Genomic DNA, 19,021 nt, shown 5'->3' with positions numbered 1-19,021 from the left:
TTCTGAGTAAGTGAATATTTTGATATTCTAGACGGTGTCGTGACCCTATTCGGATTCAGCGGGTTAGAAAATGGATGGATGGATGAACATGAAAAGAAAAACAGTACGCAATGGTGCGATCTTAACAGCAAATGGTAACGCCATCTTCTAATAGCTCTTTGTGAGTTAGGGAAGCTCATGAGCTCTTGTAAATTCTGGTAAAGTTAGGGATGTTTCCTAAATTAGGAAAGCTTATAAAAAGTTTTTCATGCTCTTAGTAAGAGTAAAACCAAATTTGCTTCACTCTGAGAATTTTGAGCCAGTTAGGACTGATTTCCTAGTCTGAGATGTTTGATAAATATGGGCATAGATCTTCGGCTGCCTTTCATGGTCTGTCAACACCATCTTGCTATCCTTAGAAAATCTCAACAAAGGCTCTTTTCCTGAAGAAGCTAAATAGCTTTGGAGTGGCAACCAAAATACTAGAAAAACTTCTACAACTGTACCTTTGAAACTTCCTGACCGTCTGAGACGTGATGAGGTTTGGTAACCTGACTAGCCAGGATTGCAGGTCACTCCAAATGACTGTCTGTACAGCTTTTAAAATCATTGGGGCTGACCTTCTACAGCTTCATACTCTCTAATCCAACTGATGTATCTAGGAGAGCTGAATCCATCATTTTTGATGACTCCCGTCCAGCTCATCACTTCTGCCTTCTCTTAAATACTACCAGATCCTCACCACACATCCCACCTGCTTCTTCTCTCAGGCCATAAGGTCACTGACCTCTCAGTAATCTGACTTTACTTGCCCTGTACTGTACCCTCCTGCTGGTTTATGTTTAATTCTACTATACTTGTATGTTACATGTGCACTCCCATCTACATATTTTTTCTGTTTAAAATAATCTATACAGTATGGCAGTACAGTTCTGTTTTGCATTATGTACATTGCGCCATTCTTCTGCTGCTCTTATCTCTATATATGTATAAAATCCCACGTTTGTCTGTCTGTCCGCTTTTCACGAGAGAACTACTTCACAGATTTAGATCGTTTTTTTTCTATAATTTGCTTGAACATTCCTGTTGATTTTGCGACTTCTGTTATCGCGCTAAGTATCGTAGTTTACTTGTGGTACCGATTTATTCACACTAATCGAGTAGCATATTATTGCTCTAATCCGAGGCAGAGGTTGCGGGCTGAGGAGAGGGGAAAATCTGATGTCAGGAGTGGAGAGCTGGGCAGGGCCCTCCTCAATCACGCGCCAGCCTCGGAGCGTACCTTGCTTCCACTTAGCTAGCGAAAGAGAGAGCTACTTTACGGATTTAGATCAGGATTTTTTGTATAATTTGCTTGAACATTCCACTTGATTTTGCAACCTCTTTAATCGCGCTAAGTATCATAGTTCGCTTGCAGGAGCGATATATTTATATGGATATTTGCGTTAATCCAAAAGAGGGGCTGCAGGCTGAGGGGAGGGCGAAGCGTGATGTCAAGAGTGGAGAGCCAGGAGAGACTTTGGAGTGTACCTTGCCTCCGTTTAGCTAGCGATTCCTTTTTGTTTATTGATTTTTAAAATTTGTCCTGTTTCAGTACTATGCAGGTGGAGCCACAGGAGGCAGCTAGTTTATTGTATATTTTTAAACATCATCATCTAACTGCCTTTTGCCTATATGAGGTGAGACACAAAAATAACTGGACTGGGCTTGGGGCTTTCCTGAAAAACCGTCTGGAGGTCAGCTGGACATGAATCACAGAACGATATCCCCTTCTACACGTCCTCTCAAACTGCCAACCGGTTAGGTATATCCTGCGAATAGCTCAGTCAGTATTTGCACAAATATCACTACACGAGTTGCTGCTATAATGTCGGGTGAAAAAATCGAACAGCGAATCAACATCAAATTTCACACCAATTTTCTCTTTTTCTATAAAGCACTTTTTGACTGACAAAAACATTCCTGTCCTCGATCATCCTCCCTATTCACCCATTTTAGCTCCTTGTGATCTTTACTTTTACTACAAAAGGGAACACATTATTCTTCAATGGATGAAGACAAAAACGGCAAGCCTGTCGAAGAGCATCAAGCAAGAAGACATCCAGCACTGTTTCAATCATAGGAAAATATGAATGGAGCGGTGCAGAGATCGGGAGGGGGAGTATAGAGAAGGTGATCATGTTTAGAATGCTGTAATTCATCAATAAATATATGTTTTTTTTTTTTTACCAATGCGGTTATTTTTGTGTCTCACCTCATATTTAGTTTCCTGTCTCCCCTATCATCCACCCAACTGTAGCACAAGAATGTTACTGTGGTGCAGTGGTAGCGCTGCTGCCTCGCAGTAAGGAGACCTGGGTTTGCTTCCCGGGTTCTCCCTGCGTTGAGTTTGCATGTTCTCCCCGTGTCTGTATGGGTTTCCTCCAGGTACTCCGGTTTCCTCCCAAAGTCCAAAGACATGCAGGTTAGGTGCATTGGCGACCCTAAATTGTCTCTAGTGTGTGTGTGTGTGTGTGCCCTGCAGTGGGCTGGCACCCTGCCCGGGGTTTGTTTCCTGCCTTGTGCCCTGTGTTGGCTGGGATTGGCTCCAGCAGACCCCCATGACCCTGTAGTTAGGATATAGCAGGTTGGATAACGGATGGATGGATAATTCTTTGCATTTATGTAGCATTTTTCTCACTACTCAAAGCACTTTTCATAGTGAGTAGGTAGCCACATCAGCCATCACTAATGTGTAGCATCCACGTGATGGCAGCCATTTTGCACGAGTACACTCACCACACATGCATTATTAGGTGGTGAGAGAGATAGTCAGTTAGAGACAGGGGATGATTGGGGGGCAGAATGACTAGGCCGTGGTGAAAAATTTAACCAGGACATCAGGATACACCTTAGGAATGCCCAGGGATCTTTAATAACCACAGAGAGTCAGGACCTCGGTGTTACATCTCATCTGAAGGACGGCACCATATTTAGAGCACCATGTGCCCCGTCACTGCACTGGGGCATTGGGATCCACACACAGACCACAGGGTGAATGGCCTCACCAACACCTCTTCCAGCAGCAACTCTAGCTTTTCCTAGATGGTCTCCCTTCCAATTAATGGCTGGACTCAAACAGGTGGATGAACCTCTTCTGAAGTGTTTGCGGTATGGCTGCTGGATAATCTAATGTTTTAATCCCCGACTAAGGGGTCACATCCCACCAACCAGCTGGACAATAATCACAGGTCTGGTCTCGTCTTAAAAATACAACACAGGTAAACAGAATAATATTTATTTTCAACATTTTGACATTTTTACTCAGATTTTTCTTACGCTCGGCTTTTTCTAAATCACTTGTGGATGGATGCATCCTTACATGGCAATTATAACATGTTACACATTTCAGCCTGATCCATACCAACCAGACAACTCACCAGAAAACAATTAAAAAGAAAAGGTTATTTAAAATCTCTTGGCTCCTGTCGATGAGTCACCATCTGTGAAAAAAGGAACTACGCATCTACAAAACGTACATGGCTGGAAGGAGACGTATGTTTATAGGTAGAGTTGATCATTTTGTCAAAGTTGTGGTCTGCTCTGGCTTTAACTTCATAGGAAAATGAGACATATTTTTTAATGAGTTTTTACAAAAGCATGCAGAATGATTTATTTTTATAGTTTTCTCAGGGGATCCTTTCAGATTCAGCACCCCTGTTTGAATCTCGCACCTGATCACTGTCTGTGTGGAGTGTGCGCATTCTCCCTGTGTCTTTTTTCCTTTAGGTATTCCAGTTTTCCCTCCACATCCCATATGAACTGGCAATTCTAAGTCGGCTCTGTGTGAATGTACTTGCTTGAGATAGAAAGATAGATAGATAGATAGATAGATAGATAGATAGATAGATAGATAGATAGATAGAAAGGCACTATATGATAGATAGATAGATAGATAGATAGATAGATAGATAGATAGATAGATAGATAGATAGATAGAATGAAAGGCACTATATGATAGATAGATAGAATGAAAGGAACTATATGAGAGATAGATAGAATGAAAGGCACTATATGATAGATAGATAGATAGATAGATAGATAGATAGATACTTAATTAATTCCAAGGGGAAATTCACACCCTATGGTGAACTGGTGCCAGTTTTGGTCAATGCCTTGTGCCCTGTGCTAGTGGAATAGGCTCCACCCCCCACCCATAGACTGCCAGGTCTGAGCATCTTAGAGTATGTAATCTTATGTCGATTTTAAAAATTAAATGTTTGTCCAATAGCTGTAGAGTCAATCCCAACTTTTGGTAAAGGAGACATGTCTACAGTCATTAGTGTTTTAGTGAGACACAGAGGGTAGTAAGATTATCATAAACTAAAAAAAATCTGAATTTGGACAGTCTCTTCAGGGACTGCAGTATAAAACACACTGCAGTGCCAATTACAGATGTGAAAGAAAGGAAAGGAAACACTCATAAAGTCATTACAAATCTCATCTGTTTGGTGCTACATGGGGACACCTGCTGGGATAAACCCTGTACTGCAGCGTGTATTTTTTTTGCTTCGCTTTAAATTAAACAGTTGAGCAGCATGGAGCATTACAACAAAAAACGGGAACAAATGAATGAATGAATTAAAAATGTATGTAATTTATTATGTGTGCTCACATTCTGAATCTCGAAAGAAGCTCTCTGCTATTTAAGGGAGAACTTTATAAAAGCCATGTGAGGAGTAGTATGGGAGTGAGACGTGGCTGATGAAGGCAAAAATTAATGCAGAGCTGGAGAGCATACAGGTGAGAATGATCAGATGAATGTGTAAAGTGTCATGGGGTGTGAGCAAGACGTATAGTAAAAGAAAAGAAATCTCAGAGTAGCAGGTGATCGGTGTTTTAATTTGGAATAACAGACTAAGGAGGTCTGGACATATGGAGAGAAATGTGGAGGACGAGTGGGTGAAGAGATGCACCAAGATGGAAGTCAGCAGAATATGGCCCAGAGGGAGGTCGAAGAAGGCATACAATGTTAGGAATTGATAGCATAAAAAGATTGGGTCTCACCTGGAAATCAGAAAATGGCTGATATACTAATAATGATGATGATAATTCACTTATCCATATTCACTAGCTTTATTATCCTGTTAGCTTTATTAGCTAAAACAGTAATAAACCTGTTGATTCCATTATAAATCCACCAGTGGGCAGTACTAGATATAAGATCTTAGTCACATTGCAGCCTCACAGGCCCAGGGTTATGGGGTCCATTCCAAACCTGACCACCATCTGTGGAGTTTAGGAATTCTCACCATGTTTGTGTGAGTTAACGTCATAGTTCCTCACATCCTGAATGCATGCACGTTAGTATGACTGGGGTGTGTAAGCTGCCAGGAAGAGTGGAGGAGGAGAAAGAGAAAGAGAAGAAGAAGAAATGTGTGTTGTGTTGTGCTGTGCTTGGGAACTCTGTTGTGCTTGTGGGAAACGTGGGAAAAAAGAAAAATAAATAAATGAAAAAGTGTGTGTGCCTTGAACTTGTCATGTGTCTGTCTGTGTTGGGTTTGGGTGGTGATGCGCCATCTGCAGGCCACAACGTTCAATACGGCACGGTTTGAAACTATTAGCCCTCCATGCCTTACCACCTGCAAGGCAGATCACAAACTGGGAATAATCTGTAGTCAAAAAATAATAAGAATATTCCATTTCAATTTAACTTGTGGGGGATATTATAGGATCTCCCATAGACTATGCGTTAATATATAGGCAAACATTTTAACATAACTAAGAAAATACTTCTATCAATTTAAAATAACCTTACTCAGGGCCGTGTTACCAGTATCATAGGCACCCGGGCAAAGAAGTGCACTGGGACTCCTGTTTTGATAACAAAACAAAAGCCTACATAATCATCAGAAACATCGTGAGCCCTTATGCTCCTGGGACCCCCAGCTAGTGCTCATTTGGCCCACACATTAACAAATAGCTCTTACAACTTTGTTTCTTTGGAGAAATTTCCAAACTGGAAATTTAAGTTTCAGTAATTTACTGAATTAAATGTGGGAGAATTCTTAGTTGAAAAGGTGTATTTTTGATGGGATATGTTTAAAATCCTGCTGTCCCTTCCAGGATCTAGGCAGATTTAATTATGGATGGACAGTAGAAACATATTTACAGTACATTTTAATCTCAAACTTCTTCTTCTTCTTCTTTTGGCTGCTCCCGTTAGGGGTCGCCACAGCGGATTATCTATTTCCATATCTTCCTGTCCTCCACATCCTGCTCTGTTACACCCATCACCTGCATGTCCTCTCTCACCACATTCATAAATCTTCTCTTAGGCCTTCCTCTTCTCCTCTTACCTTACAGCTCTATCCTTAGCACCCTTCTCCCAATATACCCAGCATCTCTCCTCTGCACACGTCCAAACGAGCGCAATCTCGTCTCTCTGACTTTGTCTACAAACCATCCAACTCTGATGTACTTATTTCTAATCCTGTCCATCCTTGTCACACCCAATGCAAATCTTAACATCTTTAACTCTGCTTCCTCCAGCTCTGTCTCCTGCTTCCTGGTCAGTGCCACCATCTCCAGCCCATATAACATAGCTGGTCTCACTACCGTCCAGTAGACCTTCCCTGTCACTCTTGCTGATACCTGTCTGTCACAAATTACTCCTGACACTCTCCTCCACCCATTCCACCCTGCCCGTACTCTCTTCTTCGGCTGTTTTCCACAATCCCCATTACTCTGTACTGTTGATCCCAAGTATTTAAACTCATCCACCTTCTCCAACTCTACTCCTTGCATCCTCAGCATTCCACTGACCTCCCTATCATTCACAGTCTTATTCCTTCTGATCTCCATTCCTCTCCTCTCCAGAGCAAACCTCCACCTCTCCAGAGTCTCCTCAGCCTGCTCCCTACTATCGCTACAGATCACAGTGTCATCAGCAAACATCATCGTCCACAGGGACATCACCATTGCAAATGAAAAAAGGGGTTAGAGCTGATCCCTGATGTAATCCCACCTCCGTCACTCCTACCACAGACCTCACCACTGTCACATTTTCCTCGTACATATCCTGTACAACTCTTACATACTTCTCTGCCACTCCCGACTTCCTCATGCAATACCACAACTCCTCTCAGTCACCTTGCCATATGCTTTCTTCAGGTCCACAAAGACTCAATGCAACTACTTCTGGCCTTCTCTATACTTCTTCATCATCACCCTCAGAGCAAACATTACATCTCTGGTGCCCTTTCCTGGCATGAAATCATCCTGCTGCTCACTAATCATCACCTCTCTTCTTAACTGATCTTCCACTACTCTTTCCCATAGCTTCATGCTGTGGCTCATCAGTTTTATCTCCCTGTAGTTACTTTAGCTCTGCACATCACATATACATTTTTCCACCTGAATTTTAATCTAAAACTAATGAAAACAAATAATTAAAGAAAACAGATTTGTTTTGATTTGTTCATTTCATTTATTCTTGTACAGGACCCCAGGCGGCTGGCTGTAGTTTATTCGATTCTGTTTATTTTTTTATAGAGGTCTTCACTGAGCGCAGGCACAGAGCACTGTGAAAAGTTCACATGTAGAGATGCAAATGCAAACTTTACAAATAAATAATTACATAATGAATATGCATGAATGTACAGATTTGTTTAAAACAAACCGAACACAAAATAGTTTGAAACTAAGTAACATAAATGGAGTCCAGCAATAGCGGTCTATTGATTAATAGTTGAACTACGGCCAACTCAGCCCAGCCACACCGGATTTAAGGCATAAGCCAATCCTGGATGGGGTGCCAATCAATCACAGGGCACACCAACCCACACTGGGTGAATTTAGAGATGGCAGTCAGCTTCAATCAGAGTACCTGGAGAAAACCACTGGAGAATGGGAGACTCCACTCAGGCCTTGAGCAGACTGGGATTCATTTCAAAATTCATTATAGTTATGTGTTTGTGAGTGATGAGATGCAAAAACATTAAAATTTACAAAGCCTTAAGCAAAATATCTTCCATTCAGTAAAGCACTGACATGGTAATTGACTTTTACAGAAAATAAAATCTCCACTGGAAGGAGTGAGAAACTTCAGATGGCTAAATGCCAGCCGAGAGAAATAATACGCATAACAAAAGCCACATGCTACCTCTCAGTGAGCTCTGCAAACAGGTGGAAGAAATAAATTTATATCCTTCTGCCAAAAAGCACGCAGTGGTGTGACAGGTTATTTAAAGCTCCTCCTGTAACTCTGAACTCCCATCTTTATTCTGTCCAACAGGCACCTAGGCTTGGACCTGGTTCCCAGGAAAGAGTTTGAAATGGTGGATGCAGAGCAGATCAGTGTTTCTGACCTTTACAAAATGGTAAGTGGCCGTTGGCTGGGGCTGAACTGAACTTGATGAGGTAAGGAAGACTAATTTAAATTTACAGATGATGGCACTGTTGCTAGTTTACATTTCAGTCATGGCCGGCATGATAACAAAGCTCATGCTGATTTATATTTCATCATCATAGCTTGGGGGTCTTGGGGCAGGGCATTCCACTTGTTGAAGGTAACAGTGAGATTACCTCCAGATGACCAAACTGGAAGAGAAAGATGTATGAAATAATTGAAGACTGAAATGGCTCTGCATGCAGAGTTTATGACTGATTCTTAAGGGCTGCTTAGCAACCACACCACTGCAGAGAATGACGGAGAAATAATATTAAAAAATCATTTCAAAAAGCAGCCTCTGCAGATGTGTTGAGAAAAGGAGGAGTAAGTAACACTCGGGCTAGGGTTTCATAAAGACAGCAATAACTGCAAGTTATTCACCAAGATGGCTGGGGTAAGGGTAAGTAGTTTCAGAATTCCACCATTACCTCCTCTCTAAGATTAGAATGCTTATTTATTATTGTGGCAAACACTGTGTTTTTTAACTAAGCAGCATTCCCCCTTAAAAGCATCAAAAGGTGACCTCCTAAAGTCCAGATCTAGAGTATATAAAAAGTTTTAAATGTATGTAGAAAAACAGGGTAAGTGTGTCAACTTATATGACATGAGTCAAGAACCTGCCCTGAACAGCAACTCGGGCTTTTATTAAACTATGCAAATTAATTTCTTGCACATCGGAAAATTGATATGATATGATATGATATTATATGATCTATGATGAATGTGCCCACTCATAGCACATAAGTAAAAGTCTTTCCTGTATGTTGGCACTGTTACAGATTCCATGCATTCATTATTTATCAGCTTAATGATTATTATTAAATGTAATGACAGATAGATAGACTTGAAAGGTACGTTATAACAGATAGATAGATAGATAGATAGATAGATAGATAGATAGATAGATAGATAGATAGATAGATAGATAGATAGATAGATAGATAGATAGGCACAATATAATAAAATAGATAGGCACAATATAATAAAATAGATAGATAGATAGATAGATAGATAGATAGATAGATAGATAGATAGATAGATAGATAGATAGATAGATAGATAGATAGACTTGAAAGGCACTTTATAACAGATAGATAGATATTTTTTTAATTTTAAATAGACCTTTATTATCCTCCTCCTGACCCTGGCGCCTCGAGTAGTGGTTGCAGGCTCTTCTTATTGCCCACCCGGAAGTGCTTCAAGTGATAATGAACCTAATTCAGGCTGCATTCCAGCCCACGCGGGCTCGTTAAACCGTGAAGCTCCTCTCGGTGGTGGCTACGGTGCCAACAAGGCTGAGCCCTGAAGTCAAACGCCTGTGGCCCCGATGTAACCCAGGAGGACTGCTAGCACGAGTTCCAGGGGATGTAGTGTGGATCCCATGGCTGCTCCGTCGGTCCCAGTGTCAAAGGGGCGTCCTGGCTGGGCATGGGTACAGTATATATAGCCCCAAGCCCCCAACACAGTCTGAAGACCACAGTTTCATGGGTTTTTATTCAGAGACTGTACCTCTACAGCAGGGGTCCCCAACCCTAACCCAGTGGCTGATAGTTTTCATTCTAACCCTTTTCATAATTAGTGCTCTGTTTTTGCTGATAATTAATTTCTTTTGAAATAATTTTAAGTGACTTGTTTTATAAGATTTGTTCTGAATTGCTTAATTTATTTCCTTAAATGGCACCCAAACAGAAATGAAATGTGAAGTGAGTGAGCCAACAGAAGACTAACTAAGTCAGGACCTCAAACTCCAACCAATTTCACTCGGAGCAGTTGCTTAATTAGGCTCTGATTCTTGTTGTTAACTAAACGCGCTCTTTAATCCCATGGCTTGTTGCTGCTCTCATTGTGCAATAGCACACATTTCCATAATTGTTCATTTTCTCTTTTCTAAGAGCACCGTTAAAATGTTTTGGGGACCTGAGCAGATCAAAATTCCCAAGACCTTCATCTTTCTTTATTTTCAGATATTGTATGATGGACTCAGTTTGCTGGTCCTGTTTTGGCTCATGTTGTATCTCATTATTGTTTGGCTGCTAATTAAGAAAAAAGAAACAATTAAGGGGTCTGAGTCTTCAAGAGCAAATCAGTCAGTCAGTCATTTTTCAACCCGCTACATCCTAACACATGGCCATGGGGGTCTGATGGAGCCAGTCTCAGACAGGACTGGGCACAAGGCAGGAACAAATCCCAGGCAGGGAGCCAACCCACCGCAGGGCACACACACACACACACACACACACACTAGGGCCAATTTAGGATCACCAATGCACCTAACCTGCATGTATTTGGACTGGTGGAGGAAACCGGAGCACCTGGAGGAAACGTACGCAGACACGGGGAGAACATGCAAACTCCACGCAGGGAGGTAGCAAACCCAGGTCTCCTAACTGCGAGGCAGTGGCGCTACCACTGTGCCACTGTCCCACCCAAGAGCAAATCAATTAACATGAATTCAAAAGAAGTTGATTAGCAGAAAAAACAGGTCACTAATAAGAAAAGGGTTAGAATGAAAACCTGCAGTCACTGGGGCCCTCCAGGCCCGGAGTTGGGGAGCCCTTCTTTACAGGCTTCTTCATTTCAATCACATATTATACTTCCTGTTCTTCCAGGCCTCTCAGGTGAGCATTGTCTTACTCCTCTCCCGATCCTGTCCTCTCCTGAATGAGGTCAAGTGGCTTCTTTTATGTAAGACCTGAAAGTAACTTCAAGTGTCACATGATTACACCCAGGAAGCACCTCCGGGTCAGACGGAACTTCCTTAAAGTATGGCAGCAATACAGCGTTCTTTGGCAGTACCCAAGTACCCCGACAGGGCCTGCCCATCAGGACTACAACTCCCAAGACACCCAGCAGGTGTACAAATGGGAGCTCCACCAGAGGGATGCTGCCACATGGCATACTGGGGAATTATATGCCCCCAAGAGACAGGCCTTCCATTATATTTTGCCAGCCTGAAAGTGTACCAGGAACCCATCCAGTCAAGACACCTTTCCATCCAGAACCTTCTCTTATGATCTGTGATCTAATACCACCCTCCTTACCAGTCGGGATGCCAGTCTATCCACCTTGGCACTTACAATATATATATTGGAGAGTGATTATTGTTGATATTTTGAATTATAAATCTAAGGTGAAGTAGAAAGTGCTAGGTTATCATATTACAGCTCCCTAATGTCCCCATTTTGGGGATTTATATGGTGTTATCAAGCAATTACTGTCCTTGTCACTCAGGCTTTGTCACTTCCTCTTGCACTGACAATCTCACTTGATAAGTAAAGGTCTTTTTAAATGTTTTGATCAAGCCAAGCAGTATTCCAAATACTTCATTATGGTGTTAATTAAATTGCCAAGTGTAATGATTAATCAAACAAATAGAAAGGAAAGCAGCTGACCTTATGGTGTCATGGTAGGATGGAGCCAGGAATGCAGCTGGATGATGTTGCCTTAAGCTGTTTAAGCAGTCACCATATGCTCTACAAAATGTCAGGAAAAACACGGCCATTCCTTTGGCTGTGTTTGTGTTCTGCCATGCTGCCCTCTACTGGCAAACTCTAGCTTAACAAAGCACTTTATTGCACCCTTTGTTCTCCAGGAAAACTGAGTCATCATTTTGTTTTTTGTTATTTTCATTTTACAAAACAATTGAGCACAGTTGTTCAAGTGGATCAATTTATGAGTTCTTACCACCAAATGTTCACCCACTGATCTGTTATTACACATGCTAAGTTATTTTGTTCACTATTCTTTAATTTTTAGCCTATGCTTATTTATTTTAGCCTGAGATCAGGGTTCATGTTTGTACATATATAGCTGGTTGTGTGATTGTTCAGAGACACATGGTGACCCAGAGATGGGATCATCTTAGCTATCGTCACTCAGGTTTAAAGTCCAATGCCATCGTCACAGTACACACATTCGACCTCTCTATGGGTTAACAGCTGAGAAAGCAGTTACCTTTAACAAGAAGAAGAAGAAAAATGACCAAGCTTCAGTAAAAATATTGATTTTAGTATCAAAAAAGGCAAAAGGGAGGGATGATTAAAGGGAGAACACAAAAGTATCAAATAAAGCAAAGACAAAGCAAACTGTAGCACACCCTCCAAGACCCACAACGTGCTTCATTACACAGATTTAATTTGTTGTCTGGCAAGAGGAGTGAATTCCCTACTTGCCTACCATCCACAAGTGCTAAAAAAACACACCCGCTCATCTCCCAAACACTCGGCCTTCATCCCTTTCTCCACTGTGGCCATCTTACCTGAAAACAGCACAGCAGATCATAGGCACTCAGCTCCCTGTGATCTATGACATCCATGCCACATGCTGCCTTAGGAAGGTAAACAGTGTTAGGTGGGACTCCAGCCATCCTGCCCTGTCACTTTTCACCCTTCTTCCGTCTGGGAAGCATCTAAAGTCCATCCAAACACGCACCTCCAGATTCAGGAATGGTTTTTACTCAACTAGACTCATGAATAATTAGTAATCTTGTCACCTCCACTGCTACTACTACTGCTATCTTGCACGTGCTTTTGCTGCCACTTTTTGTATTTATTCTATACTAGCTGTCCCCCATGGCACTGCCTGCATAGCCGTGAAACAGGACAGTGAGGAGAGACCCGCCCGACTCCCCACTCCTGACGTCACACCCCCTTCATCCTTCAGCGTCTCTTTTAGATTAACACAAATATATTGCTTCTGCAGGCAAACTAAGATTCTTAGCATGATGAGAGAGGTTGCAATATCAAAGGAAATGTTCAAGCAAACTATAGAAAAAAAAAAACGATTTAAATCCATTAAGTAGTTCCCTCATTCACTACCTAAACAGATGTAAGGTAAGCCCCGAGGTTGGCACGTGAGTGAGGAGGGCCCCGCCAACCTTCCCTCGGCCTCCAGCATCTCTCTCGGATTCGTACAAATAAATCGGTGCCGCACGTGAACTATGATATTTAGCGTGATGAGAGAAGTCTTAAAATCAACTGGAATGTTCAAGCAAATTATAGAAAGAAACCCGATCTAAATCCGTGAAGTAGTTCTCTCGTGAAAAGCAAACAGACATACAAAAAGACAGTCATTGGATTTTATTTAAATATAGAAACTAGCTGTCCCCCGTTAGTCCACCTGCGTAGTAGTGTAACAGGACAAACTTTAAATATCAGTAAACAAACAGGTATTGCTAGCTAAGTGGAGGCAAAGCTCACTCCCAAATGTGGCCAGAGGTAGATCGATTTGAACGGAGGCTGGTACATGAGTGAGGAGGGCCCCGCCACCCTTCCCTCGGCCCGCAGCGTCTCTCTCGGATTCGCACGAATAAATCGGTACCGCAAGTAAACTATGATATTTAGCGTGATGAGAGAAGTCGCAAAATCAACTGGAATGTTCAAGCAAATTATAGAAAGAAACCCGATCTAAATCCGTGAAGTAGTTCTCTCGTGAAAAGCAAACAGACAGTCGTTGGATTTTATTTAAATATAGAAACTAGCCGTCCCCCGTTAGTCCACCTGCGTAGTAGTGTAACAGGACAAACTTTAAATATCAGTTAACAAACAGGTATTGCTAGCTAAGTGGAGGCAAAGCTCACTCCAAAATGTGGCCAGAGGTAGATCGATTCGAATGGAGGCTGGTACGTGAGTGAGGAGGGCCCCGCCACCCTTCCCTCGGCCCGCAGCATCTCTCTCGGATTCGCACAAATAAATCGGTACCGCAAGTGTAATATGATATTTAGCGTGATGAAAGAAGTCGCAAAATCAACTGGAATGTTCAAGCAAATTATAGAAAGAAACCTGATCTAAATCTGTTAAGTATTTCTCTCGTGAAAAGCGAACAGACAGACAGTAGTTGGATTTTATTTAAATATAGAAATTAGCCATCCCCCATGGCTCCACCTGCGTAGTAGTGTAACAGGACAAACTTTAAATATCAGTAAACAAACAGGTATTGCTAGCTAAGTGGAGGCAAAGCTCACTCCAAAATGTGGCCAGAGGTAGACCGATTCGAACGAATGGCTAGCACATAAGTGAGGAGGACCCCTCCCAGCTCCCCACTTCTGATGTCACGCTTCCTCCTCCCCTCGGCCCACAGCCTCTGTCTCGGATTAGCGTGAATATATCACTCCTGCAAGCGAACTATGATTTTTTGCTCGATGAGAGAAGTCGCCAAATCAGCCGGAATGTTCAAGCAAATTATAGAAAAAAACCCGATCTAAATCCGTTAAGTAGTTCTCTCATTCGCTAGCCAAGCAGAGGCAAATTACGCTCTGAGGCTGGCGCAGGAGTGAGGAGGGCCCCATCCAGCTCCCCACTCCTGACTTCACGCTTCCTACTCCGCTCGGCCCGCAGCCTCTGTCTCAAATAAATGGCTGCTGCAAGCAAACTATGATACTTAGCGTGATGAGAGAAGTCGCAGAATCAACTGGAATGTTCAATTAAATTATAGAAAAAAAAACCTATCTAAATCCGATAAGTAGTTCTGTCATGAAAAGCGGGCACACATACAGACAGATAGATGTTGGATTTTATATATAGAGAGATTTATGTTGTTTTCTGTCTGAGGAGGCGCATGCAAGTAAACATTTCATTGTACGTGGTACCTGTACTTGTACACATGACAATAAAGAATTGGATCTTGAGTCTTGTCCCAGCCGTACTCTCAACCCCAAGCTCAATGACCCACTAGCTTTATTGAAAAGTAAACCCCAGCCAGACTTTACTTTTGAAGTAAATCAAGATGGGTCTGGCTGTAGACATCTGCAACACCACGATTCAGCTGCTCCACTGAACAGCCAAATGGATTGCATGTTTATGTCACATGGTTCACAGTTACTACCTGAGAGACAGTCGTACTACATGACATGCCTACTACAAGACAGATAACTCTCCAACAACCCTAACCTTAACCATATGTAGAATCCACATGTTTTATGAGAGCGAAGTGCAAGATGTGCCTTCAAAATGAGCCAAACAGCTTCTGAGATCTGTGACCATCTAGGGGGAGGATGTGGAAGTGGTGGAGAGCTACAAGTACCTGGGTGGGGGTTCATAAAAACAGCAAACAGGACTGGTCAGACAGCACTATGGCACTGGACAAGAAGGACCAGAGCATACTGGACTTCCTAAGGAGACTCAGGTCTGTTGGTGTGTGCAGCAAGCTGCTGGAAATGCTCTACCAGTCAATAGTAGCCAGTGTGGAGTTCTACACTGCAGTCTCATGGAGAAGCAACTTGAACTCAAAAGGAGCACAATGGTAAAAAAATGGTAAATGGGCCTGTATTTGATATAGCGCCTAACTAGAGTTCAAGAACCCCCCTAGGCGCTTTACAACACAACAGTCATTCACCCATTCACACACACATTCATACGCTGGTGATGATAAGCTACTATGTAGCCACAGCTGCCCTGGGGCGCACTGACAGAGGCGAGGCTGCCGAACACTGGCGCCACCAATCCTTCCGACCACCACCAGCAGGCAAGGTAGGTTAAGTGTCTTGCCCAAGGACACAACAGCTGCATTCTCATGCCGGGAGCGAACCTGCGACCCTCCGATTGCTGGACCACCCGCTCTACCGACTGAGCTACTGCTGCCCACTGAGCTATATACAATATCTGAACAAACATTATAGGACCAACCCTGGACACACTGGAAGCTGTCGTGGAAAAGAGTATGGTGGCAAAATTGGATGCGAGCATGAAAAATCCCTTTCATCACTCTCTCTTGGGAGCACTTTTAGCCACAAGCTCATTCCACCATAGTGTGCTAAGGGGTCTTTTCTGCCCACTACCATCAGGTAATTCAATGCTTCCACCCGATGTACTTGTCAAATTTATTTTTATTTATTTATTTACTTATCAATTGATTGATTGGCTTTATCATCTGATTACATAACCAAAAACACACCATCCCCACTGACAAAGCATGATGGTGACAATAAAATCACAGCTCACATTCAATTCCTATGTGACAAAGGTCATTGTTGATCCGACTCACCAGGGCCATCACTTATTCCCAAAGATGTCCCTCCGACAAACAGCTTTGTGCAGAGAAAACTCAAACAACATGTCACTTAAATGTTTTTTTGTTTGTTTTTTCCACGTGACTAATCAGGTCTGAGCTTCTACTCAGTATCTACAAGTAGGTATACCTGCACGCTGGACTACCAGGATTTTACAATACTTACTTTATCACTTTATTTTTTTGTATCGCCCTTGTATGCTGCATCGTATTTGATCATTTTCTGTTTATCTTTTGTGTCGTGTGTTGTCCTTGTATGTTGCACCAAGGCACACACACACAATGGAGGCCCCTGGTGTCCCTTCACTGCTGAACCTTCTCTATGCCAAAGATGGCCTGATCTTCATGGCAGCGTCCAGACATCCTGTTCTCTGAGAGGAAATTCTTACTGGAGGACCATCTGCCCCTCGGTCACATTAGTGTGCCAGGCCAATAAAGTGAAATTGGTGTCTGATTCTGATTATGATCCTTACTTTTTCTTAGAAGCTCTGAATACAGGAGTGGTTAAAGTTTCAGGGACATTAGGAGAGTCAGCCAGCTAATCCCACTGATTTTTAATCAGTCAAAAAGAGAGCATTGTCCAGTCTTCTTCTTATTATTTTAACCAGAAAATTTAAATTAAATTTTTTTTTTTACAAATCAGAAAAGTTGCAGGCTTTATGTCAAACTGAAAAACATACAAAAGTCATTTAAGAAAACTGAAAAGCAAAACGTGCGACCCAGTCGTCTAGCTTAAAGTCCCATTTAAAGACTGTCAGCCCTCCAAAAGAGAAGCAAGCCATTCACGCTTTCCTCTGAGTGTCATCACAAACAGAGCTGCAGGGGCTCTTCTGTTCTTTATTTTCTGTCCAATGAAATCAAAGTTTGTGAGGTGAAAGATTTTGATGAGTATGTAATGAAGATCCATCACCTCGGCAGAGGAAATAGCAGGAGCTGGGATCTGCCGAGCTCAGGTTACACCCGGGTGTGGGTGTAAGAAGGTAATGACACTCGGTAGGATGACACATCCGCTGTTGGCCCGGGCCATCTCCGGCTCCAGCAGCTGAACTGCATTTTACAAGCCGGACGCTTGTGCCATACAGCTGTAGTCATAATAACCCCCAACTGCCCTCTTTTATCTACTTCACGCATGGGCACATGCCAAGCATTTGGAAGTGACAGTAGAAAAAATAAGCACTCTGCTCTTGGAGGGACATTTTCTCTAAGGTTTACCTGGCAGGCCTTACGCTGCAGACTTATATTCAGTGTTTGAGCAATATTGAATGTTTTATTGAGCAATATTGAATGTTTTAACATAGTCTCTGTAGGCTACAAACTTGACATTTTAGTTGCTACTGTGTTGGACTGGCACCCTGTCCAGGGGTTGTTCCTGCCTTGGGCCCAGTGTTTGCTGGCGTAGGCTCCAGCTGCCCTGCCACCCTGCCATGGCTCAGAAAACGGGTAGATGGATTTTAAAACACAATTATTCTTTAAATTACAATATTATTCATTGCATTTAACAGACAAAAAATAAATCTTAAGTGTAGCTCAATTTAGGAAAAAGGTAGAGAGAATTTATGAAGTTAACATAAAAATGATATTTGTGGCAAAGTAATTGTGTCACAAAATGCAAGGCACTATATAATGTACGTATACATTTCCTCTGCTGTACCTCCATTATTAGATGATGGCGAAAATGTAAGTCATATAAATAGTTCACTTGTACTGAATGGAGTGTGTGAATTGTTAGATTAACCTAAAAAGATGTTTGTCACAAATCTTTCACATTTAAACTAACTGTGCAATGGCACCACATCTAGTAATTCAAATGCTGCTTGGAAATAGATACGGTCTACGACCTTAAATAAGATTAAGCAAATTTTTATATATTTATTGTATGTTATGTTATGAATGTTGTCCCGGGTGCACCAAACGTGGTGTTTGCATGTTCTCCACGTGTCCACATGGGCTTTCCTCTGGGGTCCAACCATGATCCAATGCCATGCAGGTTAGGTGGACTGGCATTGCTAAAATGCGCGTGTTTCTGTTCACCCTGTTAGCCTGTCCAGATGTTCCTGCCTGGGACCCAGTGATTGCTGGGATAGGGTCCAGCAGCCCCACAAACCTAACCCTAGATAAACAGCTTAAGACAATAGAATGACAATGGTGTTTTGTTTTACTCTCGGAATTACTTTGTGAAAGATAAGGGATACTCTTGATCTGTTCCTGATTCCATAATAATTTAATGAAGGAAAATCTGGGTGTCTTTCATTAAGGAATGCTTAAATAATAGCGATAATTGAGGCAAAACAAAATGTATATAGACAAGGAAATGAAAGAAGACCGTGCCATCTCTCTGGACTTTCCTCCAGAGATGTTGACCCTTGTTTATCTCATGGTGGCTTGTTCAGTTGTGCACTACCACAAATCACTCCCTTCCTCCCATCCTATTCTTCTTGCCAGACTGTGACTTCTCTTCATCCCACCACCATCTCTCCACCTGAATGTAAACTCTTATGACTTACCAACCCACAGAAAGCTGTCCAGTTCAAGTTCATTGTCGTGTATACAGAGGACTGTTTTCAATGTCTTCCTGGCTGTACGTGCAGCTACAGCTATAGAATCATT

The 19,021-nt window shown here is 42.2% G+C and overlaps 1 protein-coding gene across 4 annotated transcripts in view; it reads left to right on the top strand.

Moving 5' to 3' along the window:
- Nucleotides 1-19,021, top strand: part of dock3 (dedicator of cytokinesis 3) — a 919,050-nt gene that overhangs the window by 600,424 nt on the left and 299,605 nt on the right. For all 4 annotated transcript variants that reach the window (XM_039772621.1, XM_039772622.1, XM_039772620.1 and 1 more), the window contains exon 7: nucleotides 8,255-8,339. In XM_039772621.1, the coding sequence (XP_039628555.1) occupies nucleotides 8,255-8,339 (85 nt within the window). The remainder of the gene's footprint in view (nucleotides 1-8,254; nucleotides 8,340-19,021) is intronic.

Source organism: Polypterus senegalus, chromosome 12, assembly GCF_016835505.1.
Source record: "Polypterus senegalus isolate Bchr_013 chromosome 12, ASM1683550v1, whole genome shotgun sequence".
Classification (NCBI taxonomy): domain Eukaryota; kingdom Metazoa; phylum Chordata; class Cladistia; order Polypteriformes; family Polypteridae; genus Polypterus; species Polypterus senegalus.
Note: the sequence above shows the minus strand (reverse complement) of the source record. Positions and strands in the feature narration are given on the sequence as shown.